This window comes from Pseudophryne corroboree, chromosome 3 (genome assembly GCF_028390025.1).
Source record: "Pseudophryne corroboree isolate aPseCor3 chromosome 3, aPseCor3.hap2, whole genome shotgun sequence".
NCBI lineage: Eukaryota > Metazoa > Chordata > Amphibia > Anura > Myobatrachidae > Pseudophryne > Pseudophryne corroboree.
The window spans coordinates 287609915-287636068 of NC_086446.1; the positions used below are offsets into that span (position 1 = coordinate 287609915).

At 46.8% G+C, this 26154-nt stretch overlaps 1 protein-coding gene across 1 annotated transcript in view; it reads right to left on the minus strand.

Moving 5' to 3' along the window:
* The window catches only part of COL9A3 (collagen type IX alpha 3 chain), a 118545-nt gene that overhangs the window by 14704 nt on the left and 77687 nt on the right, over positions 1-26154 (minus strand). Inside the window, exons 22-27 of the mRNA XM_063959278.1 lie at positions 22359-22412; positions 21434-21487; positions 11465-11536; positions 10624-10659; positions 8575-8619; positions 7958-7990 (exon numbers count right to left, since the gene is read on the minus strand). Of these exons, the coding sequence (XP_063815348.1) occupies positions 7958-7990; positions 8575-8619; positions 10624-10659; positions 11465-11536; positions 21434-21487; positions 22359-22412 (294 nt within the window). The remainder of the gene's footprint in view (positions 1-7957; positions 7991-8574; positions 8620-10623; positions 10660-11464; positions 11537-21433; positions 21488-22358; positions 22413-26154) is intronic.

Here is a 26154-nt window from a genome sequence, read left to right on the forward strand (position 1 = left end):
TTGCTCTCTATAGCGATTTGCTTTTCATTTTCCATTTTAGCTTATTGCTTTTTTTATTACACTCCTTGTAATACTCGAAAGACTCCTCCTTTCCATTAGATTTAAATGCTTTGAAAGACCGCTTTTTTTTAAATCCATTTCTGCCTTAACCTTCTTGTTAAGCCACATCGGTTTGAGTTTAATACTCCTGCGTTTACTGCCCATGGGAATAAAGTTATGAATATTGCTATCCGGCAACCCTTTTAAAACATCCCACATTTCCGAAGTGTTCTTGTTATTAAACTAGTAAAACGACCCCCCCCCCCCCTAAACAAGGAATCTAACTCCTCAATTCGGTTACCTGACCATTTTGCAATGGCTTTTGTGATCCACGCACATGCAATAGTGGGTCTTTGGGCCACCCCAGCAGCTGTGTACAATGATTTGAGTGTAGTCTCAATTTTACGATTGGCCGTGTCTTTTAGGGAGGCTGCACCAGGAACAGGCAATACAATTTTTCGTGACAGCCTAGAGACTGATGTGTCCACTATCGGTGGATTTTCCCATTTTTTCCTATCCTCCAGAGGAAAGGGAAAAGATGAGAGTAACCTTTCAAGGATCTGAAATTTCTTATCAGGATTAACCCACGGTTCTTCAAACAGGGTATTCAATTCCTTTGACACAGGAAAAGTGACTGAGGACTTATTTTTTACATTAAAATAAGATTCCTCACACTCCTCTGACACCTTATCAGGAATATGCAGAACATCTCTATAAGAGCCTCTATTCCCTGTGACAGAGCTGCATCCCCCCCTCCAAGTCCAGATTGCAGGATATGGGCCAGAGATCGCTTTTTCGAGACAAATGGGAGGGGATTGAGACGCTGTTTTGGGGACTGAGTCTCTGTTCATAAACTCATCCACAGTCTGTTTTAAGTGTTGCATCTCTTTCTCATTGCGGGACAATTTTGTAGAAAGAGTGGAGATCATTCCTTTAAGAGAATTAACCCACTCCAGTTCTGCCCCGCTAGCCTGTGAACCCTGAGTACCCAGTAGTGAGCCCCCTGGTGAAGAGGAACATTCCGCTGTACAAGAAACACACTCTTTGCCTGACATATTGTAAATGTGACAGTACACACACACACACACAGGAAAAGGTTAAGCACAAGTAACCCACAAGGAGCCCTTCAGGGAGACACAGAGTTGATTGGAGCCAGCCCCCACCGCGCCCTTGCTGCTAATGCCAAGCTTAGCCGGGTCGCAGACTAAGTACCCTGATAGGGCACTTAGTACACTAATAGTCGCTCCCCCCCTGTTATGACCCCCTGGTACCGCTGAGGTAATTTGGAGTCACAACGAAGTAGCTGCGCATCCCTGTCAGTCAGCGTCTGTGTCCACTGCAGAGGGAAAATGGCGCTTGTGAGCTGCTGGATCCTCTCATAGTGAAGCCCCACCCCTTCAATGGCACGCGGTCTTCCCGCTTTTTTTTTTATGCTGGCTGAGGTAATTTGTGTGATTAAAATGGAGCAGAACCGGTTTAAGGCTGTGTTTGCCAGTTTGGGTACTGTGTACAGTGTACTGAGACGCAGTCGTGTACTGTGTCTGGAGATGCATTCCGCCCCATTTAGAAGCCGTGCGTCTCCGTACCCTCGTTCCGCCATAATTGCCGGTGCCTCACTAACCGGGACGCCGGCTCAGTACTCACCACTCTTCATTCTTCTGGCTCTCTTAGGGGTGGTGGCGTGCTGCGGGAATGTACGCTAGCCATGGTGGGGCTTGCGAATAGCTCCCTCAGAAGTTCAGTGTCCTGTCAGCTGGGAACGGGACCATTAACCCTTCAAGAGGTAGGGCCGCCGCCGCCCCCCCCCCCCCCCCCCTGTCCCCCCCATATAAGCTCCACGAAGCAGGCAGTGTCAACCTGCCTGAAAATAACAAACATGGTAGGAGTGGCATAGAAGGAGGAGCCAGCCCAAGCTATCAAATTCTTAAAGTCAGCATGGCTCCTAGTGGACCCGTCTATACCCCATGGTACTAAATCGACCCCAGTGTCCTCTAGGACGTAAGAGAAAATAAGAATTTACTTACCGATAATTCTATTTCTCATAGTCCGTAGTGGATGCTGGGGACTCCGTAAGGACCATGGGGAATAGCGGCTCCGCAGGAGACTGGGCACATCTAAAGAAAGCTTTAGGACTATCTGGTGTGCACTGGCTCCTCCCCCTATGACCCTCCTCCAAGCCTCAGTTAGGATACTGTGCCCGGACGAGCGTACACAATAAGGAAGGATTTTGAATCCCGGGTAAGACTCATACCAGCCACACCAATCACACCGTATAACCTGTGATCTGAACCCAGTTAACAGCATGATAACAGAGGAGCCTCTGAAAGATGGCTCACAACAATAATAACCCGATTTTTGTAACAATAACTATGTACAAGTATTGCAGACAATCCGCACTTGGGATGGGCGCCCAGCATCCACTACGGACTATGAGAAATAGAATTATCGGTAAGTAAATTCTTATTTTCTCTAACGTCCTAAGTGGATGCTGGGGACTCCGTAAGGACCATGGGGATTATACCAAAGCTCCCAAACGGGCGGGAGAGTGCGGATGACTCTGCAGCACCAAATGAGAGAACTTTAGGTCCTCCTCAGCCAGGATATCAATTTTGTAGAATTTTACAAACGTATTTGCTCCTGACCAAGTAGCTGCTCGGCAAAGTTGTAAAGCCGAGACCCCTCGGGCAGCCGCCCAAGATGAGCCCACCTTCCTTGTGGAGTGGGCATTTACAGATTTTTGGCTGTGGCAGGCCTGCCACATAATGTGCAAGCTGAATTGTACTACAAATCCAACGAGCAATAGTCTGCTTAGAAGCAGGAGCACCCAGCTTGTTGGGTGCATACAGGATAAACAGCGAGTCAGATTTCCTGACTCCAGCCGTCCTGGAAACATATATTTTCAGGGCACTGACAACGTCTAGCAACTTGGAGGCCTCCAAGTCCCTAGTAGCCGCAGGCACCACCAATAGGTTGGTTCAGGTGAAACGCTGAAACCACCTTGGGGAGAAATTGAGGACGAGTCCTCAATTCCGCCCTGTCCGAATGGAAAATCAGATAAGGGCTTTTTTCAGGATAAAGCCGCCCATTCTGACACGCGCCTGGCCCAGGCCAGGGCCAACAGCATGACCACTTTTCATGTGAGATATTTTAACTCCACAGATTTAAGTGGTTCAAACCAATGTGACTTTTGGAACCCAAAACTACATTGAGATCCCAAAGTGCCACTGGAGGCACAAAAGGAGGCTGTATATGCAGTACCCCTTTTACAAACGTCTGAACTTCAGGGACTGAAGCTAGTTCTTTTTTGGAAGAAAATTGACAGGGACGAAATTTGAACCTTAATGGACCCCAATTTCAGGCCCATAGACACTCCTGTTTGCAGGAAATGTAGGAATCGACCCAGTTGAATTTCCTCCGTCGGGCCTTACTGGCCTCGCACCACGCAACATATTTTCGCCAATTGCGGTGATAATGTTTTTGCTGTTACATCCTTCCTGGCTTTGATCAGGATAGGGATGACTTCATCTGGAATGCCTTTTTTTTTTTTTTTTTTTCCTTCAGGATCTGGCGTTCAACCGCCATGCCGTCAAACGCAGCCGCGGTAAGTCTTGGAACAGACAGGGTCCTTGCTGGAGCAGGTCCCTTCTTAGAGGTAGAGGCCACGGATCTTCCGTGAGCATCTCTTGAAGTTCCGGTTACCAAGTTCTTCTTGGCCAATCCGGAACCACGAATATAGAGCTTACTCCTCTCCATCTTATCAATCTCAGTACCTTGGGTATGAGAGGCAGAGGAGGGAACACATACCCTGACTGGTACACCCACGGTGTTACCAGAGCGTCTACAGCTTATTGCCTGAGGGTCCCTGGACCTGGCGCAATACCTGTCGAGTTTTTAATCATGTGGAAGACTTCTGGGTGAAGTCCCCACTCTCCCGGGTGGAGGTCGTGCTGAGGAAGTCTGCTTCCCAGTTGTCCACTCCCGGAATGAATACTGCTGACAGTGCTATCACATGATTTTCCGCCCAGCGAAGAATCCTTGCAGCTTCTGCCATTGCCCTCCTGCTTCTTGTGCCACCCTGTCTGTTTACGTGGGTGACTGCCGTGATGTTGTCCGACTGGATCAACACCGGCTGACCTTGAAGCAGAGGTCTTGCTAAGCTTAGAGCATTGTAAATGTCCCTTAGCTTCAGGATATTTATGTGAAGTGATGTCTCCAGGCTTGACCATAAGCCCTGGATATTCCTTCCCTGTGTGACTGCTCCCCAGCCTCGCAGGCTGGCATCCGTGGTCACCAGGACCCAGTCCTGAATGCCTAATCTGCGGCCCTCTAGAAGATGAGCACTCTGCAACCACCACAGGAGGGACACCCCTGTCCTTGGTGACAGGGTTATCCGCTGATGCATCTGAAGATGCGACCCGGACCATTTGTCCAGTAGGTTCCACTGGAAAGTCTTGCGTGGAATCCCGAATGGGATTGCTTCGTAGGAAGCCACCATTTTTACCCAGAACCCTTGTGCATTGATGCACTGAGACTTGGTTCGGTTTTAGGAGGTTCCTGACTGGCTCGGATAACTCCCTGGCTTTCTCCTCCGGGAGAAACACCTTCTTTCTGGACTGTGTCCAGGATCATCCCTAGGAACAGAAGACAAGTCGTCGGAACCAGCTGCGATTTTAGAATATTGAGAATCCAATCGTGCTGCCGCAACACTACCTGAGATAGTGCTACACCGGTCTCCAACTGTTCCCTGGATCTTACCCTTATCAGGGAATCGTCCAAGTAAAGGATAACTACAATTCCCTTCCTTCGAAGGAATATCATCATTTCGGTCATTACCTCAGTAAAGACCCGGGGTGCTGTGGACCATCCCTACGGCAGCGTCTGAACTGATAGTGACAGTTCTGTACCATAACCTGAGATACCCTTGGTGAGAAGGGTAAATTTTGACATGAAGGTAAGCATCCTTGATGTCCCGAGACATCATGTAGTCCCCTTCTTCCAGGTTTGCAATCACTGCTCTGAGTGACTCAATTTTGAATTTGAACCTCTGTATGTAAGTGTTCAAAGATTTTAGATTTTAAAATCGGTCTCACCGAGCCGTCTGGCTTCGGTACCACAATAGTGTGGAATAATACCCCGTTCCCTGTTGCAGGAGGGGTACCTTAATTATCACCTGCTGGGAATACAGCTTGTGAATGGCTTCCAAAACTGCCTCCCTGTCAGCGGGAGACGTCGGTAAAACAGACTTTTGGAAACGGCGAGGGGAATACGTCTCGAATTCCAATTTGTACCCCTGAAATATTACCTGAAGGATCCAGGGGTCTACTTGCGAGTGAGCCCACTGCGCACTGAAATTCACTGAGAACGGGCCCCCACCGTGCCTGAACTTGTAAAGCCCTAGCGTCATACTGAGGGCTTGGCAGAGGCGGAAAAGGGTTTCTGTTCCTGGGAACTGGCTGATCTCTGCAGCCATTTTTCTCTCCCTCTGTCACGAGCAGAAAAGAGGAACCCTTTTGTCCGCTTGCCAACCAGGACTGCGCCTGATAATACGGCGTCTTATTTTGAGAGGCGACCTAGGGTACATCCCCTTTTTTAAGGCAATACTTCCAAATGCCGTTTGGAATCCCTGACCACTTTACTGGTAGAATACAACGCACTTATACTTGATGCCAGTCGGCAAATATTCCGCTGTGCATCATGCATATATAGAAATGCATCTTTTAATTGCTCTATAGGCAATAATATACTGTCCTTATCTAGGATATCAATATTTCCAGTCAGGGAATCCGACCACGCCAACCCAGCACTGCACATCCAGGCTGAGGCGATTGCTGGTCGCAGTATAACACCAGTATGTGTGTAAGTACATTTTAGGATACCCTCCTGCTTTTTATCAGCAGGATCCTTAAGGGCGGCCATCTCAAGAGAGGGTAGAGCCCTTGTTCTTACAAGCGTGTGAGCGCCTTATCCCCTGTAGGGGGTGTTTCCCAACGCACCCTAACCTCTGGCGGGAAAAGGTATACTGCCAATAACTTTTTAGAATTATCAATTGTCATCGGGGGGAAACCCACGCATCATCACACACCTCATTTTATTTTTCAGATTCAGGAAAACTACAGGAAGTTTTTCCTCACCAAACATAATACCCCTTTTTTGGTGGTATTCATATTATCAGAAAAGTGTAAACATTTTCCATTGCATCAATCATGCAATGTGTGGCCCTATTGGAAATCACGGTTGTCTCTTCACCGTCGACACAGGAGTCAGTATCCGTGTCGGCGTCTGTATCTGAGGTAACGGGCGCTTTAAAGCCCCTGTATGAGACGTCTGGACATGCACAAGCTGAGTAGCCGGCTGTCTCATGTCAACCACTGTCTTTTATACAAAGCTGACACTGTCACGCAATTTCAACAGTATATCCACTCAGGTGTCGACCCCCTAGGGGGTGACAACACTATTACAGACACTCTACTCCGTCTCCACATCATTTTTCTCCTCATACATGTCGACACCAACGTACCGACACACAGCACACACACAGGGAATGCTCTGATAGAGGACAGGACCCACTAGCCCTTTGGGGAGACAGAGGGAGAGTTTGCCAGCACACACCAGAGCGCTATATATATACAGGGATAACCTTATATAAGTGTATTTCCCTTTATAGCTGCTGTATTGTTTATACTGCGCCTAATTTGTGCCCCCCTCTCTTTTTTAACCCCTTTCTGTAGTGTAGTGACTGCAGGGGAGAGCCAGGGAGCTTCCCTCCAACTGAGCTGTGAGGGAAAATGGCGCCAGTGTGCTGAGGAGATAGGCTCCGCCCCTTTCTCGGCGTCCTTATCATCCGTTTTTCTGTATGTTTTGGCAGGGGTTAAATGCATCCATATAGCCCAGGAGTTATATGTGATGCATTTATTTTAGCCATATAAGGTTTTTATCGATTTATTGCGTCTCAGGGCGCTGCCCCCCCAGCGCCCTGCACCCTCAGTGACCGGAGTGTGAAGTGTGCTGAGAGCAATGGCGCACAGCTGCGGTGCTGTGCGCTACCTTATCTGAAGACAGGATCGTCTTCTGCCGCCGATTTCACCGGACCTCTTCGCTCTTCTGGCTCTGTAAGGGGGCCGGCGGCGCGGCTCCGGGACCCATCCAGGCTGAACCTGTGATCGTCCCTCTGGAGCTAATGTCCAGTAGCCTAAGAAACCCGATCCACTCTGCACGCAGGTGAGTCCGTTTCTTCTCCCCTTAGTCCCACGATGCAGTGAGCCTGTTGCCAGCAGGTCTCACTGAAAATAATAAACCTAAACTAAAACTTTCACAAAGAGCTCAGGAGAGCCCCTAGTGTGCACCCTTCTCGTCGGGCACAGAAATCTAACTGAGGCTTGGAGGAGGGTCATAGGGGGAGGAGCCAGTGCACACCAGATAGTCCTAAAGCTTTCTTTAGATGTGCCCAGTCTCCTGCGGAGCCGCTATTCCCCATGGTCCTTACGGAGTCCCCAGCATCCACTTAGGACGTTAGAGAAATAACCCCTATTACACGTCCATATATTTTACTGCAGAGATATACCTGTGTTTCCTTTAAATCCACTTGCACATTATCAGTTTTGGAGAAAGGTATAAAGAGGCCAACAAAGTCCTTTTATTGAATGGCAAATGTTACTGCATTAAAACGCTCTCTTTCTAGTGTGTAAATGTGGGACTACCTTGTTACAGTCTCCTGCTACTGCTCATTGTATCCCTATTTTCATATTTTAGTCCTCTTAAGCTATGCAGAAGAATTATTTTTGTTTGCAGATAGTGTGGACTGTAGGATGGTTCCAAGACAATTGTATTATTGATTCCAGTGGTATTGGAAACATACAACGTCATCTGGTTTTCTACTCTTAGAAAGTTTATTAGTATATGGAGTTCTAAAAGTTCTTACCTCTCCTTTCTGTCCAACACCGCCAAATGGTCCCTACAAATTAAAATGAAGAGAAAGAAATTATCATTATTTATGACAATGGAGCCTAAACTGTCCGCTTTCCATTGCTTTGGGGCCCAGTGAGAGGAGTTTCTGACTGAAAATCCTAGCCGCTACAAACGCCTTTATATATGAAGTCTTACAGCATCCTGTGGTTTTCAGGGTGAAGGGAGCCATTTTGTGGAGTGACCAGGTCAATATATATGAAAATGTAACCTAAGAATTCCCTTTGTACTAGTGACATCACTGAGATATGATATAGTTTGTGTCGCAGGCTTTAGTAATTCTTATTGAATTTACAATTGGAATATTGATTGGTAAAGCCAACACATTTGATGTCTCCACTGTCCATAGGGGACAAACGGGATTCAGTAATTGGGTTGTAACACTATAAACCAGTGTACATCATAACAACAAGAGAAAGACACTTCTAATACAATCAGAGTTCCCCAGTGCAGTTCACAAATCCTCTATAACCTGCTGCCGATATGTGAAGATAAATAGAGCACATGCATTAATGGAAATTATAACTGAAAATGTATATAGGCACTACACAGTTAATTGCACTCATCACATACCAGCTCTCCTTTATCTCCTGGAAGTCCATCGGAACCAGCAATGCCCTGAAAGTGAAACATGACATGTGAGATCACTGGAGGCTGCATGTATTACGAGGATATTATGAGGACCGCTACATGTTTGTTTTCTTTATCATTACACCTCTACAACAGATCTGCGGTTACGTAATATTGTAGCAAATACACAGGCCTATTTGTTGTATCCAAAAGCAGAGACAAAGAGGATTTTTATACTTTCATCCTTTTCTTTGAGTCCATTGACACTGGAAACAATGGGTATAATGGTTTAACCAGGAGTGCAGGTACTTTAAATGTGAAAATCTATCCACAGCTCATCCTCCTATATGCTCCATGCCTGACAGGATAAAGGGGAGAATAAAGAATATCCTATACCATGAAACAACAGAAGCATAAACTAGATGCGTCCTCATACATCTTGCCGCAATACGCCATGCAGCGCAGTGAGTGAGCTGCTGGGTCCAGTGCAACTCTGCTAACGCCTGGCATCTTTTTTTGGCGAAAATGCGTGTTAGTTGTAACCCAATGTGACTAGGACACACGAGATTGTACTGAATAATTTGATATATTATATTGTTTGTATACAGATTCAGAGACTCCGTCGCACACAATATACAATTGTGATATATTAAATTAATCAGCACAATCTCCTTGTGAGACCTAGTTACATTGCATTGTGACTAAGACACTTTGTTGGGCAAAAAAAGAAGCCTGACGTTAGAAGATTCTCGTGCAACCTGGCGTGACAAGTGGGGCTGTTTTATCATAACTGCAGCAAAGCTGTATGAGGACACATCTGTATGGGACATCACCTGGTTGTCGGTTCATACATTCACCTGATTCTACTGGTTTCATGTGTCTGTATCCAGTGATGCCAACATTGGAAGTAAGAAGCTTTGCGCTGATTTCACTGAGCTTACCCCATGTGGTGGCAACTTTGGGACATTACCAAAAACTCCACTGTCCCAAAGTGGACTCAAATCTTTTTTTTTTTTAAATTACATGTAAAAATCCTCTTTTCTTTTTAATCCCAGCATTGTGTCCTCTACCCAAAAGTATTAAGTGTTGGGATTGGGGACTCAGCAACTCAGGTACAGGAATAGCACCTTAAAGCCATAGCCACATCATACAGTACATGAAGAAATTTCTTTCTACCAAAATCAGCAACCCACACTCACCTACCCATTGCCCTGAGTTCATTCTGTCCTGTTAGTGTGGATAAGGTCTTGTCACTCCTCTCTTATTCTGTTCCTAGGTCCACACTCACCTACCAAGCTCCCCACCCTCCACCTTAATGTCAGACTCACTCTCACCACTGGCAGTCTCCCTACTGCCTTCAGATATATAGCTTACGCTGCTGCGATCATCCTGGCAGTGTAAATGCTAAAATAGTCAAATGATTCAATTGCTGTCTTGTGTACAAAGACGTCCACTGCTGACATCTCACATCCGCCGCTCATGTACAAATATCAGAAACATCAGCCACACATCAGACCTCAGAGTCGGTCAATGTGGCCTCAGACTGAGCGTCTCAGCTAAGATACACTGGCTCTCCGCTGCTGCAAACTAATTCACAGTGCACCACTTAAACCGACCCAGAAAACAGTCCCAGACATGCCTGTTTTTCTAGCCCTCCCGTCCCCTGTTTTACTTCCCCAAACACTGGCTACCTGTCACTCACTTGGCAAATAACTCCTCTGTGCGACCACTGTCGCAAGAGCATCCAAGCACGTGCAGTGCGACTCTGACGCATGAGCAGTGGCAAAAAAAATCACTCGCCTGCAAACTAAATCAACATTGTATGCTCTGCTGAATCAGGCGTAATGTAACAGATTCAATAGATTTGATTGGTAAAAGTGCAGCGCATGGAAAACATGTAAAAATTAAATGCCGGTTTCCACGCATTTTTACCCATGTTGCTAGCAAATGTGTGTGGATGAGCACTAAATGTCATTTTTAAACATGTGTACAAGTTATCTTATCAATTAGGGATCAAAATATAAATAAACCCCCAAACATCTCTACACTTACCTGACTGCCCTTTGGTCCTGCAACTCCTACGGGACCCTGGAAAAGGGAATTGTTTTTAAAGTTAATTTATTGCATCATGTAACACATTCCTGCCGCAGTCGGTGTCCACTTCCCTTTGTCTTTAACAGGAAAACTTATTCCACTAATTGCCAACTAACTGACGGACCTAATGTGGGATTAAAGGCTTCATTTGCGGTGTGTACAGTAAAGTTCAGGACACCTTACAATGGTATAAACAAAGTCTGCTGGCTTTTAATGGGCATGCAATTATTTCTGGATAGTTAGGTGGAGGCCAGTCAGGTTCCACTGCTCCAAACACATCACATCAGGTTTGTAGAGACTAAACCCTTTCATAGCAAGGGGTGCTGCAGCCCCCTTCCAAATTCCCCAATTAAAAGAAGATAAATATTCACCACATATAGCAAAAAACTCTGGATAGATTCACTAATGCATCAAAACCCTAAACAGTTCCACATATTGGAAAATGTACAATCTACTACAAGTCGTTTCTGTATTAGTGGTCACCAAGGAGCCCCCTGAGCGAGTGCTTCTATATCTGTATCTTAATCATTTACAGTAGCAGGTGGTTTATTAATAACGTTCCCTAAGGGACATTGAAGTGGTAACATCAGAAATCACTATACAAATATATGTATAGAACAGGGAATTTCAATTTAAGTAGCAACACGATAGATGACAATATAACTATTATCTGTTCGCTGCTTTGCCCTGTATTACCCAACATTTTGTCTCATAAACGAGTAATTCAGACTCAGCTGGAGTGGAGTAGTGTGGGTTGGATTTATAATGTGAATTTTGTGCCTGTGTTCCAGTTTCTTACCCGTTCCCCAAATCCACCACGAATTCCAGTAGGACCTGGTAAGCCGGGGTCACCAATGTTGCCTTTTGGCCCCTGACATGGCAAAACAAAACATTTCAGTGTTAGCGTTAAATGAATAGCTTCAACGTTTTCCAACCCCACCCCCACCCCCCCCACACACACAAAATCTGTCATTATGCAGCTAATAGTTACAGTAGGTATGCGGTTAACATCCCGGCGGTCAGGATACAGACGCTAGAATCCCAACAACCCGCCAAAGCGTTGGCAGTTGGAATACCAACACAAGCCCGGAATTCACGCTTGGGTGGTGGTCCATGCCACCACCCGAGGGGGAATATAATAGTGTGGCATACAAATGCATGGCGAGCGCAGCTAGCCAGTGAGGGGACACGCTGCGCTTGCTGCCGGGATTACGCCTGTCGGGATCCCGGCGTTGGTCTACTGACCGCCGAGATTCCATACCGATCCTACAATATACGTATATAATAATTAACTGCCAATTGTAAAACATTTTAGAACCCAACAAGCCATTTTACCTTGACTGGAAAGACACCTTAGATGTAAAATATTTGACATGAACAAAAAAAGAATATCTGAGGATCACGATGAAGAGAGAGGCTTAGGATCTGATAGAGAATTTCCTGGTTACAGATTATACCTTGGGTGTTTGCACTCTGCACATGCTCCAGAATGGATTGTACTATGAGTGACACAGGGGCAGATGTATTAAGCCTGGAGAAGTGATAAAGCAGTGATAAGTGCAAGGTGATAACGCACCAGCCAATCAGCTTCAATATGTAAATCGACAGTTAGGAGCTGATTGGCTGGTGCGTTATTACCTTGCACTTATCACTGGTTTATAACTCCTCCAGGCTTAATACATCTGCCCCACAGAGTCATACTCCGATGCACCTTGTAACTGGAGGAGTGCTACTGGATTGTAACTGGGTGATTAAACAGAACGACTATGTAAAGTTGTGCATATGCGGAGGCATTTGTATTGTTAGCCCTATATTTTGCATCAGTGATTCAGGCTATCTGACCCTATGGATGTGTGCAACCCTGCATATGGACAAATACACGTGAAATGAAAGAGCAATTCCACTATATTTATTAGAGGAGATAGAATTCATTACAAAAAAAAAATGACATTAAATGATCCTTATGAGTGTGATCCAACGGTTATAACAGGTATGGGGCTGGACTGGCCATCTGGCACTTTTGGCAAATGCCAGAAGGGCTGATGACCCAGTTTGGGTATCCGTAGGGCACCGCGGAAGGGGTTGCAGTCAGTTTACCTCCAATCAAAATCCCGACGTTCAAAATCCCGACACCAATTGACCGATGGTCAAAATCCCGACAAGGTCAAAATCCCGACATGGACAAAATACCGACATTTAAAATACAGACAAGGTCAAAATACCGACATGTAAAATGCAGACAGGTCAAAATACCGACATGAGTTTTTCATGAGTTTTTTCATTGAAACCGACTTGTTCATACTTTACCATCCCAGTGGACCTGGAGGGGGAATATAATAGTGTGCCGAGCGTAGCGAGGCACCGTGCCCGAAGCATGGCGAGCGGAAGCGGTACACTTTATATGGTGTCCATGTTGACTTAAGTCGACATACACACAAAAAACAACAAGAAAATGTGTCGGTATTTTGACCTGTCGGCATTATACATGTCGGTATTTTGACCTTGTCGGTATTTTAAATGTCGGTATTTTGTCCATGTCGGTATTTTGACCTTGTCGGGATTTTGACCATCTGTAAATTGGTGTCGGGATTTTGATTGGAGGTATTTCATACCGATCCCCCCCGGAAGCACCGTCTCCCAGGAGGCACTGTGCTCAGCAGGTGGAGTTTCATGTGCGGCCGCGTTGTTGCGTTATGACGCACCCAGGCTGGATATGATATAGCAGAATCATTTATTATTATTATTTCTCTGACGTCCTAAGTGGATGCTGGGGACTCCGTCAGGACCATGGGGAATAGCGGCTCCGCAGGAGACAGGGCACAAAAATAAAAGCTTTAGGATCAGGTGGTGTGCACTGGCTCCTCCCCCTATGACCCTCCTCCAAGCCTCAGTTAGATTTTTGTGCCCGGCCGAGAAGGGTGCAATCTAGGTGGCTCTCCTAAAGAGCTGCTTAGAGTAAAAGTTTTGTTAGGTTTTTTTATTTTCAGTGAGTCCTGCTGGCAACAGGCTCACTGCATCGAGGGACTTAGGGGAGAGAAGTGAACTCACCTGCGTGCAGGATGGATTGGCTTCTTAGGCTACTGGACACCATTAGCTCCAGAGGGAGTCGGAACACAGGTCTCACCCTGGGGTTCGTCCCGGAGCCGCGCCGCCGACCCCCTTGCAGATGCCGAAAAGTGAAGAGGTCCAGAAACCGGCGGCAGAAGACTTTTCAGTCTTCATAAGGTAGCGCACAGCACTGCAGCTGTGCGCCATTGTTGTCAGCACACTTCATAGCAGCGGTCACTGAGGGTGCAGGGCGCTGGGGGGGGCGCCCTGGGCAGCAATGATAGTACCTTATTCTGGCTAAAAATACATCACATATAGCCCCTGGGGGCTATATGGATGTATTTAACCCCTGCCAGGTCTCAGAAAAACGGGAGAAGAAGCCCGCCGAAAAGGGGGCGGGGCCTATTCTCCTCAGCACACAGCGCCATTTTCCCTCACAGAAATGCTGGTGGGAAGGCTCCCAGGCTCTCCCCTGCACTGCACTACAGAAACAGGGTTAAAACAGAGAGGGGGGGCACTTATTTGGCGATATGACTATATATATTAAAATGCTATAAGGGAAAAACACTTATATAAAGGTTGTCCCTGTATAATTATAGCGTTTTTGGTGTGTGCTGGCAAACTCTCCCTCTGTCTCCCCAAAGGGCTAGTGGGGTCCTGTCCTCTATCAGAGCATTCCCTGTGTGTGTGCTGTGTGTCGGTACGTGTGTGTCGACATGTATGAGGACGATGTTGGTGAGGAGGCGGAGCAATTGCCTGTAATGGTGATGTCACTCTCTAGGGAGTCGACACCGGAATGGATGGCTTATTTAAGGAATTACGTGATAATGTCAACACGCTGCAAGGTCGGTTGACGACATGAGACTGCCGGCAAACCAATTAGTACCTGTCCAGGCGTCTCAAACACCGTCAGGGGCGTTAAAACGTCCTTTTACCTCAGTCGGTCGACACAGACACGGACACTGACTCCAGTGTCGACGGTGAAGAAACAAACGTATTTTCCTTTAGGGCCACACGTTACTTGTTAAGGGCAATGAAGGAGATGTTACATATTTCTGATACTACAAGTACCACAAAAAAGGGTATTATGTGGAGTGTGAAAAAACTACATGTGGTTTTTCCTGAATCAGATAAATTAAATGAAGTGTGTGATGATGCGTGGGTTTCCCCCGATAGAAAATTATTGGCGGTATACCCTTTCCCGCCAGAAGTTATGGCGCGTTGGGAAACACCCCTTAGGGTGGATAAGGCGCTCACACGCTTATCAAAACAAGTGGCGTTACCGTCTCCAGATACGGCCGCCCTCAAGGAGCCAGCTGATAGGAGGCTGGAAAATATCCTAAAAAGTATATACACACATACTGGTGTTATACTGCGACCAGCGATCGCCTCAGCCTGGATGGGCAGCGCTGGGGTGGCTTGGTCGGATTCCCTGACTGGAAATATTGATACCCTTGACAGGGACAGTATTTTATTGACTATAGAGCATTTAAAGGATGCATTTCTATATATGCGAGATGCACAGAGGGATATTTGCACTCTGGCATCAAGAGTAAGTGCGATGTCCATATCTGCCAGAAGATGTTTATGGACACGACAGTGGTCAGGTGATGCAGATTCCAAACGGCACATGGAAGTATTGCCGTATAAAGGGGAGGAGTTATTTGGGGTCGGTCCATCGGACCTGGTGGCCACGGCAACAGCTGGAAAATCCACCTTTTTTACCCCAAGTCACATCTCAGCAGAAAAAGACATCGTCTTTTCAGCCTCAGTCCTTTCGTCCCCATAAGGGCAAGCGGGCAAAAGGCCAGTCATATCTGCCCAGGGATAGAGGTAAGGGAAGAAGACTGCAGCAGGCAGCCCATTCCCAGGAACAGAAGCCTTCCACCGCTTCTGCCAAGTCCTCAGCATGACGCTGGGGCCGTACAAACAGGTGCGGTGGGGGGTCGTCTCAAGAGTTTCAGCACGCAGTGGGCTCACTCGCAAGTGGACCCCTGGATCCTACAAGTAGTATCCCAGGGGTACAGATTGGAAATTCGAGACGTCTCCCCCTCGCAGGTTCCTGAAGTTTGCTTTACCAACGTCTCCCTCCGACAGGGAGGCAGTATTGGAAACAATTCACAAGCTGTATTCCCAGCAGGTGATAATCAAAGTACCCCTCCTACAACAAGGAAAGGGGTATTATTCCACACTATATTGTGGTACTGAAGCCAGACGGCTCGGTGAGACCTATTCTAAATCTGAAATATTTGAACACTTACATACAAAGGTTCAAATCAAGATGGAGTCACTCAGAGCAGTGATAGCGAACCAGGAAGAAGGGGACTATATGGTGTCCCTGGACATCAAGGATGCTTACCTCCATGTCCCAATTTGCCCTTCTCACCAAGGGTACCTCAGGTTCGTGGTACAAAACTGTCACTATCAGTTTCAGACGCTGCCGTTTGGATTGTCCACGGCACCCCGGGTCTTTACCAAGGTAATGGCCGAAATGATGATTCTTCTTCAAAGAAAAGGCGTCTTAATTATCCCTTACTTGGACGATCTCCTGATAAGGGCAAGGTCCAGAGAACAGTTGGAGGTCGGAGTAGCACTATCTCAAGTAGTTCTACGACAGCACAGGTGGATTCTAAATATTCCAAAATCGCAGCTGTCTCCGACGACACGTCTGCTGTTCCTAGGGATGATTCTGGACACAGTCCAGAAAAAGGTGTTTCTCCCGGAGGAGAAAGCCAGGGAGTTATCCGAGCTAGTCAGGAACCTCCTAAAACCAGGAAAAGTGTCAGTGCATCATTGCACAAGGGTCCTGGCAAAAATGGTGGCTTCTTACGAAGCGATTCCATTCGGCAGATTTCACGCAAGAACTTTTCAGTGGGATCTGCTGGAAAAATGGTCCGGATCGCATCTTCAGATGCATCAGCGGATAACCCTGTCTCCAAGGACAAGGGTGTCTCTTCTGTGGTGGCTGCAGAGTGCTCATCTACTAAAGGGCCACAGATTCGGCATTCAGGACTGGGTCCTGGTGACCACGGATGCCAGCCTGAAAGGCTGGGGAGCAGTCACACAAGGAAAAAATTTCCAGGGAGTGTGATCAAGTCTGGAGACTTCTCTCCACATAAATATACTGGAGCTAAGAGCAATTTACAATGCTCTAAGCTTAGCAAGACCTCTGCTTCAAGGTCAGCCGGTATTGATCCAGTGGGACAACATCACGGCAGTCGCCCACGTAAACAGACAGGGCGGCACAAGAAGCAGGAGGACAATGGCAGAAACTGCAAGGATTCTTCGCTGGGCGGAAAATCATGTGATAGCACTGTCAGCAGTGTTCATTCCGGGAGTGGACAACTGGGAAGCAGACTTCCTCAGCACGACCTCCACCCGGGAGAGTGGGGACTTCATCGGGAAGTCTTCCACATGATTGTGAACCGTTGGGAAAGACCAAAGGTGGACATGATGGCGTCCCGCCTGAACAAAAAACTGGACAGGTATTGCGCCAGGTCACGAGACCCTCAGGCAATAGCTGTGGACGTTCTGGTAACACCGTGGGTGTACCAGTCGGTGTATGTGTTCCCTCCTCTGCTTCTCATACCTAAGGTACTGAGAATTATAAGACGTAGAGGAGTAAGAACTATACTCGTGGCTCCGGATTGGCCAAGAAGGACTTGGTACCCGGAACTTCAAGAGATGCTCACAGAGGACTCATGGCCTCTGCCGCTAAGAAGGGACTTGCTTCAGCAAGTACCATGTCTGTTCCAAGACTTACCGCGGCTGCGTTTGACGGCATGGCGGTTGAACGCCGGATCCTAAGGGAAAAAGGCATTCCGGAAGAGGTCATTCCTACCCTGGTCAAAGCCAGGAAGGAGGTGACCGCACAACATTATCACCACATGTGGCGAAAATATGTTGCGTGGTGTGAGGCCAGGAAGGCCCCACGAAGAAATTTCAACTCGGTCGATTCCTGCATTTCCTGCAAACAGGAGTGTCTATGGGCCTCAAATTGGGGTCCATTAAGGTTCAAATTTCGGCCCTGTCGATTTTCTTCCAGAAAGAATTGGCTTCAGTTCCTGAAGTCCAGAAGTTTGTCAAGGGAGTACTGCATATACAACCCCCTTTTGTGCCTCCAGTGGCACTGTGGGATCTCAACGTAGTTCTGGGATTCCTCAAATCACATTGGTTTAAACCGCTCAAATCTGTGGATTTGAAATATCTCACATGGAAAGTGACCATGATGTTGGCCCTGGCCTCGGCCAGGCGAGTGTCAGAATTGGCGGCTTTGTCTCACAAAAGCCCATATCTGATTGTCCATTCGGACAGGGCAGAGCTGCGGACTCGTCCCCAGTTTCTCCCTAAGGTGCTTATTGTGGTACCTGCGGCTACTAGGGACTTGGAGGACTCCAAGTTGCTAGATGTTGTCAGGGCCCTGAAAATATAGGTTTCCAGGACGGCTGGAGTCAGGAAAACTGACTTGCTGTTATCCTGTATGCACCCAACAAACTGGGTGCTCTTGCTTCTAAGCAGACGATTGCTAGTTGGATGTGTAGTACAATTCAGCTTGCACATTCTGTGGCAGGCCTGCCACAGCCAAAATATGTAAATGCCCATTCCACAAGGAAGGTGGGCTCATCTTGGGCGGCTGCCCGAGGGGTCTCGGCTTTACAACTTTGCCGAGCTGCTACTTGGTCAGGGGCACACCCTGGCTGAGGAGGACCTGGAGTTCTCTCACTCGGTGCTGCAGAGTCATCCGCACTCTCCCGCCCGTTTGGGAGCTTTGGTATAATCCCCATGGTCCTGACGGAGTCCCCAGCATCCACTTAGGACGTCAGAGAAAATAAGAATTTACTTACCGATAATTCTATTTCTCGTAGTCCGTAGTGGATGCTGGGCGCCCATCCCAAGTGCGGATTGTCTGCAATACTTGTACATAGTTATTGTTACAAAAATTGGGTTATTATTGTTGTGAGCCATCTTTTCAGAGGCTCCACTGTTATCATGCTGTTAACTGGGTTCAGATCACAGGTTGTACAGTGTGATTGGTGTGGCTGGTATGAGTCTTACCCGGGATTCAAAATCCTTCCTTATTGTGTACGCTCGTCCGGGCACAGTATCCTAACTGAGGCTTGGAGGAGGGTCATAGGGGGAGGAGCCAGTGCACACCACCTGATCCTAAAGCTTTTATTTTTGTGCCCTGTCTCCTGCGGAGCCGCTATTCCCCATGGTCCTGACGGAGTCCCCAGCATCCACTACGGACTACGAGAAATAGAATTATCGGTAAGTAAATTCTTATTTTTAGATTATTATTATTTGTGAAGAATAGTGACATTACTGCAAATTATAAGATTGTACTCTAACATAAAACAATTTTCATCAGTAATAAAATCACCAGTTATTCATGCTTAAGCTTTATTGTGCAATAAGGATACTGTCATACATAGGGGTTACATTTTTTTGGTGCTTTTTTTTTTTGCGCCTGATAAACTATGTTTTTACAGTGTACAGCATTTTTGGTTGAGGGCTGGACAGCCTGTACGTCATAACAGTTACTTAAGAGTAAAATAACTATTAGTAACTTACTAACCAATTAAGTGGCCCATTTATCATTAAATATTTGCCTCTTATTCACTGAAAAGACTTTTTGGGGGGATAACCTACAAATGTACCACAGAGGGGTCGCAGCAGATATCTCTGATGCCTGTAGCGATCCCTCCATTCCTGTCTGCAGCCCTCGTAGGTTTCTATGGGGGGATGTGATGCTGTGAGATTTACCAAGCCATCTGTAGATGGTGTTAGTTCGCTGCAGCCTATGGCTACACTTTGCAAACTTAGCTAGGAGAGAGTTCCCCCAGAGCGTTCTCCGGTAGTGACCATCACACATGCATGGCCAGCGGGACCACATATGTGCAGCGTGCAACACGTTAACCTGGTAAGTATGTGGCTGCTGTGTGTGAGGGGCATTACTGTGTGGCATAATGTGCTCACACTTGCTTTCAGTTAATTCACCAGTGGTTTTAGCACCATCCCTTAATGCTCAGTATCCAGAGACGTCATGCTTCCATCCTTTCCTATAATAAACCTCTCTATACACTGCTTCATATTTATACCAACTCTCATATGATGGTGCAAGGTCAGCGAGTCATATTATCATAATGAAAGCCACAACTTAGAGAAACCTCTCTGGTTCATTCGGGATCCGGTCTGAAGATCGACAGTGTCTAGGTCGACAATGTTTAGGTCGACCACTATAGGTCGACAGTCACTAGGTCGACATGGATGGAAGGTCGACAGGGTTTCTAGGTCGACATGTGCTAGGTCGACAGGTCTAAAGGTCGACATGAGTTTTTCACTTTTTTTTTTCTTTTTTCATACTTAACGATCCACGTGGACTACGATTGGAACGGTAAAGTGTGCCGAGCGAAGCGGTAGCGGAGCGAAGGCACCATGCCCGAAGCATGGCGAGCGAACGCGGTGCACTAATTTGGGATCCCGGTCACTCTACGAAGAAAACGACACAAAAAAAAAAAATCCTCATGTCGACCTTTAGACCTGTCGACCTAGCACATGTCGACCTAGAAACCCTGTCGACCTTCCATCCATGTCGACCTAGTGACTGTCGACCTATAGTGGTCGACCTAAACATTGTCGACCTAGACACTGTCGATTTGATGAACCACACCCGGTTCATTCATATACTGTAGATTATTTTGTTTGCTAATCAACTGTGTATTGTGCAATGCAGATTAAAGTACTTTATGTCAGGCAGTCATTATGTACAGGGCCGTCTTTACATATGGGCTCAGTGGGCACTTGCCCAAGGGCCCCAGAAGTATAAGGGCCCTAAGCTGATAGCTGAGAGTCCCCACTTTCCAGGGGTACCAGATTTTTTTAAATCGGCCCTGGGGAACCAGAGAAATCCGACTTCAAAGCAGTGGTACCCATCCGAGCCTGTTAATTGCTCTTCCCAACCAGATATCTCAGGGTCTGTCTGGCTTAGCGTTTTTCTGAGGGTATACTTTAAAAGCTGAGACTCTCCTCTTTTGGTAGACACAGGCAACTTGTCTATACTATGCCCAGAATCAGAGATATCAGTCTACCAGCAGCTGGTCCCTACTCCAGCTCCACACGCCTGGTATGCAGTTTTATATATTTGTTGGTGGATTGCTCCGGCTCCTGAACTCTGATCCCCAAGTCTCCAGTACCTTCTCAAAGGTGGGACTCTCTATTTAAGTATCCCATTCAAAGCAAAAAATTCTATTTCCAGGAACTGGAGATATCTGCAGTCAAGAAAGCTACCCTCCCACCAGAAAATGATGAATATTAAGCCCACTCCACTATCCACCCCTTCCATGTGTATTAAACACCCCCTACCACCCTGGAAGTCATGTACCATTGCCCCTTTCTACAGTTTAGTGTTCTCCCTCCCACCCCATCTGTGCAGTAAAGGAGTGATTAGCAGAAATTACTGCTCCAGGTCCTACATGCTGAGCGGAAGATAGAACACCCCCTACTGCCCGTGGGACATCAAAGCTGCCGCTGACAGCACCCCACACTCCTACTGCTGGAGGATGGGTAGGGGCCCCAGTGCATTGCTGTGCCCAGGGGCCTAAACTGCTCTTAAGATGGCCCTGATTATTTACTTGATAAACTTTTCCCACACTGATTTCAATAGTCTATTTTTTCATCCAAATCATTATGTTCCACTATTTTGAAGCAATGAAATACTGACCTGAAATCCTCGCACTCCGGGAGCTCCAATGGGTCCTTGCAGACCAACACCACCCTGAGGAGACACATACCAGGATGAGCAGTGCATCATTACAGGAGATATGGACCTCCCCACGCTGATAGTTTAGTCCACTGAATCCCAATCCCACCAACAGTATAGATGTCTTTTTATCATTACAGAACATAGGAGTGTCTCACTTTCTTCTATACAATATTATAGGGGCCTTAAAGTGGGTATTGCTCCTCATTTTGGCAGGACGCTTCATTTAGACTATAAACATGCAGTGGGTGGCTTTACAGCTCTTTTTGAACTACATATCTCAGAATGCCTTGCTAATAATGTAATTGCATTTCGGTAACAAATAAAAAGCCACTAGCTGTATATTTGGGGGGTCATTTTCATTAATCTTTAGACAACTTTCAGATTTTTCTATCATCTGTTGTCCATCCCATAGGTATTAACATGACAGAGGAAAGTCATGTTACCCAGTGGCCTCCATCACAAACGTGTCAGGTCGCTGGCCTAACTGGTTGTTGAGGAGAGCACAGACTAGGCACTGACACATGTTCCAGTGTCACCACAAATCTGACCATTTACTGGACTTGTTATTTTGACCTTAAACCTGTTTTAGACAAAAATTGAGTACAAGAAAATGTTTTGTACATGTTTTGGTAAGACTTAAAGTGCTAAATGCAGGAGCTTCACGTCTCATAAATATTAGAACAGCTGACAAAATGGCTGTTTCCACTGTGTATAGGGAACAGTGTCATATTAAGGCACCAACTACATGGAGACTGCTGTTCTGCATGAGTAAGGGCACCGAAAATGGACAGGGGTGACTGATACAGTGAGTGAGCTAATGATTAGCATTAAGTGAATGTGACTAACATGGGACAAATAGGTGTCCACAATTATATCTACTTACAGCTCCTCCTCTGGGTCCAGTCTCTCCTCTCTCTCCTGGGGGGCCAGATTCACCCTGTAACAGGAAATAAACTTTGCGCTGTAGGCACAGACTTTGCAGACAGTGTTCTCATCACAGATCAAATAGACCTTGAAGCATTCTAAAGTGAGATGAAGTGACAACCCCTGAAAATCACCCCAGTTATGGCGAATTACAGTGGAGTGGAGTGGAGCGGAGTGGAGATAGATAGATAGATAGATAGATAGATAGATAGATAGAATTAGTATTTAGTGTGTCAAAAGGAGCAAATGACACAATCTCGATGAGGCTCTTTTCTAAGTCACACCATTGACTTTTCATGCTTTGTTTTATGGGGTTTTTTCTGTAATTAACAGGATTTACTGAATACAAAGTGTGTGTGTTTATAATAAGAATTTACTTACCGATAATTCTATTTCTCGGAGTCCGTAGTGGATGCTGGGGTTCCTGAAAGGACCATGGGGAATAGCGGCTCCGCAGGAGACAGGGCACAAAAAGTAAAGCTTTACGATCAGGTGGTGTGTACTGGCTCCTCCCCCTATGACCCTCCTCCAAGCCTCAGTTAGGTACTGTGCCCGGACGAGCGTACACAATATGGAAGGATCTTGAATCCCGGGTAAGACTCATACAAGCCACACCAATCACACCGTACAACCTGTGATCTAAACCCAGTTAACAGTATGATAACAGCGGAGCCTCTGAAAAGATGGCTCACAACAATAATAACCCGATTTTTGTAACTATGTACAAGTAATGCAGATAATCCGCACTTGGGATGGGCGCCCAGCATCCACTACGGACTCCGAGAAATAGAATTATCGGTAAGTAAATTCTTATTTTCTCTATCGTCCTAGTGGATGCTGGGGTTCCTGAAAGGACCATGGGGATAATACCAAAGCTCCCAAACGGGCGGGAGAGTGCGGATGACTCTGCAGCACCGAATGAGAGAACTCCAGGTCCTCCTTAGCCAGGGTATCAAATTTGTAGGATTTTACAAACGTGTTTGCCCCTGACTAAATAGCCGCTCGGCAAAGTTGTAAAGCCGAGACCCCTCGGGCAGCCGCCCAAGATGAGCCCACCTTCCTTGTGGAATGGGCATTTACATATTTTGGCTGTGGCAGGCCTGCCACAGAATGTGCAAGCTGAATTGTATTACACATGCAACTAGCAAAAGTCTGCTTAAAAGCAAGAGCACCCAGTTTGTTGGGTGCATACAGGATAACAGCAAGTCAGTTTTCCTGACTCCAGCCGTCCTGGAACCTATATTTTCAGGGCCCTGACCACATCTAGCAACTTGGAGTCCTCCAAGTCCCTAGTAGGCGCAAGACACCACAATAAGCTGGTTCAGGTGAAACACTGACACCACCTTAGGGAGAGAACTGGGGACGAGTCCGCAGCTCTGCCCTGTCCGAATGGACAAACAGATATGGGCTTTTTTGAGAAAAAAAAAAAAACCACCAATTTGACACTCGCCTGGTCCAGGCCAGGTCCAAGAGCATGTTCACTTTTCATGTGAGATGCTTCAAATCCACAGATTTGACTGGTTTTAAACCAATGTGTTTTGAGGAATCCCAGAACTACGTTGAGATCCCACAGTGCCACTGGAGGCACAAAAGGGGGTTGTATATGTAATACTCCCTTGACAAACTTCTGGACTTCAGGAACTGAAGCCAATTCTTTCTGGAAGAAAAATCGACAGGGCCGAAATTTGAACCTTAATGGACCCCAATTTGAGGCCCATAGACACTCCTGTTTGCAGGAAATGCAGGAATCGACCGAGTTGAAATTTCTTCGTGGGGCCTTCCTGGCCTCACACTACGCAACATATTTTCGCCACATGTGGTGATAATGTTGTGCGGTCACCTCCTTTCTGGCTTTGACCAGGGTAGGAATGACCTCTTCCTGAATGCCTTTTCCCTTAGGATCCGGCGTTCCACCGCCATGCCGTCAAACGCAGCTGCGGTAAGTCTTGGAACAGACATGGTACTTGCTGAAACAAGTCCCTTCTTAGCGGCAGAGGCCATAAGTCCTCTGTGAGCATCTCTTGAAGTTCCGGGTACCAAGTCCTTCTTGGCCAATCCGGAGCCATGAGTATAGTTCTTACTCCTCTACGTCTTATAATTCTCAGTACCTTAGGTATGAAAAGCAGAGGATGGAACACATACACCGACTGGTACACCCACGGTGTTACCAGAACGTCCACACCTATTGCCTGAGGGTCTCTTAACCTGGCGCAATACCTGTCCCGTTTTTTGTTCAGACGGGACGCCATCATGTCCACCTTTGGTAATTCCCAACGGTTTACAATTATGTGGAAAACTTCCCCATGAAGTTCCCACTCTGCCGGGTGGAGGTCGTGCCTACTGAGGAAGTCTGCTTCCCAGTTTCCATTCCCGGAATGAAACACTGCTGACAGTGCTATCACATGATTTTCCGCCCAGCGAAAAGTCCTTGCAGTTTTTGCCACTGCCCTCCTGCTTCTTGTGCCGCCCTGTCTATTTACGTGGGCGACTGCCGTGATGTTTTATCCCACTGGATCAATACCGGCTGACCTTGAAGCAGAGGTCTTGCTAAGCTTAGAGCATTATAAATTTACCCTTAGCTATATTTATGTGGAGAAAAGTCTCCAGACTTGATCACACTCCCTGGAAATTTTTTCCTTGTGTGACTGCTCCCCAGCCTCTCGGGCTGGCCTCCGTGGTCACCAACATCCAAAACTGAATGCCGAATCTGCGGCCCTCTAGAAGATGAGCACTCTGTAACCACCACAGGAGAGACACCCTTGTCCTTGGATATAGGGTTATCCGCTGATGCATCTGAAGATGCGATCCGGACCATTTGTCCAGCAGATCCCACTGAAAAGTTCTTGCATGAAATCTGCCGACTGGAATTGCTTCGAAGGAAGTCACCATTTTTTTACCATGGCCCTTGTGCAATGATGCACTGATTTTAGGAGGTTCCTGACTAGCTCGGATAACTCCCTGGCTTTCTCTTCCGGGAGAAACACCTTTTTCTGGACTATGTCCAGAATCATCCCTAAGCACAGGAGACTTGTTGTCGGGATCAGCTGCGATTTTGGAATATTTAGAATCCACCCCTGCTGTTGTAACAGTATCCGAGATAGTGCTACTCCGACCTCCAACTGTTCCCTGGACTTTGCCCTTATCAGGAGATCGTCCAAGTAAGGGATAATTAAGACGCCTTTTCTTCGAAGAAGAACCATCATTTCGGCCATTACCTTGGTAAAGACCCGGGGTGCCGTGGACAATCCAAACGGCAGCGTCTGAAACTGATAGTGACAGTTCTGTACCACGAACCTGAGGTACCCTTAGTGATAAGGGCAAATTTGGGACATGGAGGTAAGCATCCCTGATGTCTCGGGACACCAGATAGTCCCCTTCTTCCCGGTTCGTTATCACTGCTCTGAGTGACTCCATCTTGATTTGAACCTTTGTAAGTGTTCAAATTTTTTTAGATTTAGAATAGGTCTCACCTAGCCTTCTGGCTTCAGTACCACAATATAGTGTGGAATAATACCCCTTTTCTTGTTGTAGGAGGGGTAATTTAATTATCACCTGCTGGGAATACAGCTCGTGAATTGTTTCCCATACTGCCTCCTTGTCGGAGGGAGACCTTGGTAAAGCAGACTTCAGGAGCCTGCGCAGGGGAAACGTCTCGACATTCCAATCTGTACCCCTGGGATACTACTTGTAGGATCCAGGGGTCCTGTACGGTCTCAGCGTCATGCTGAGAGCTTGTCAGAAGCGGTGGAACGCTT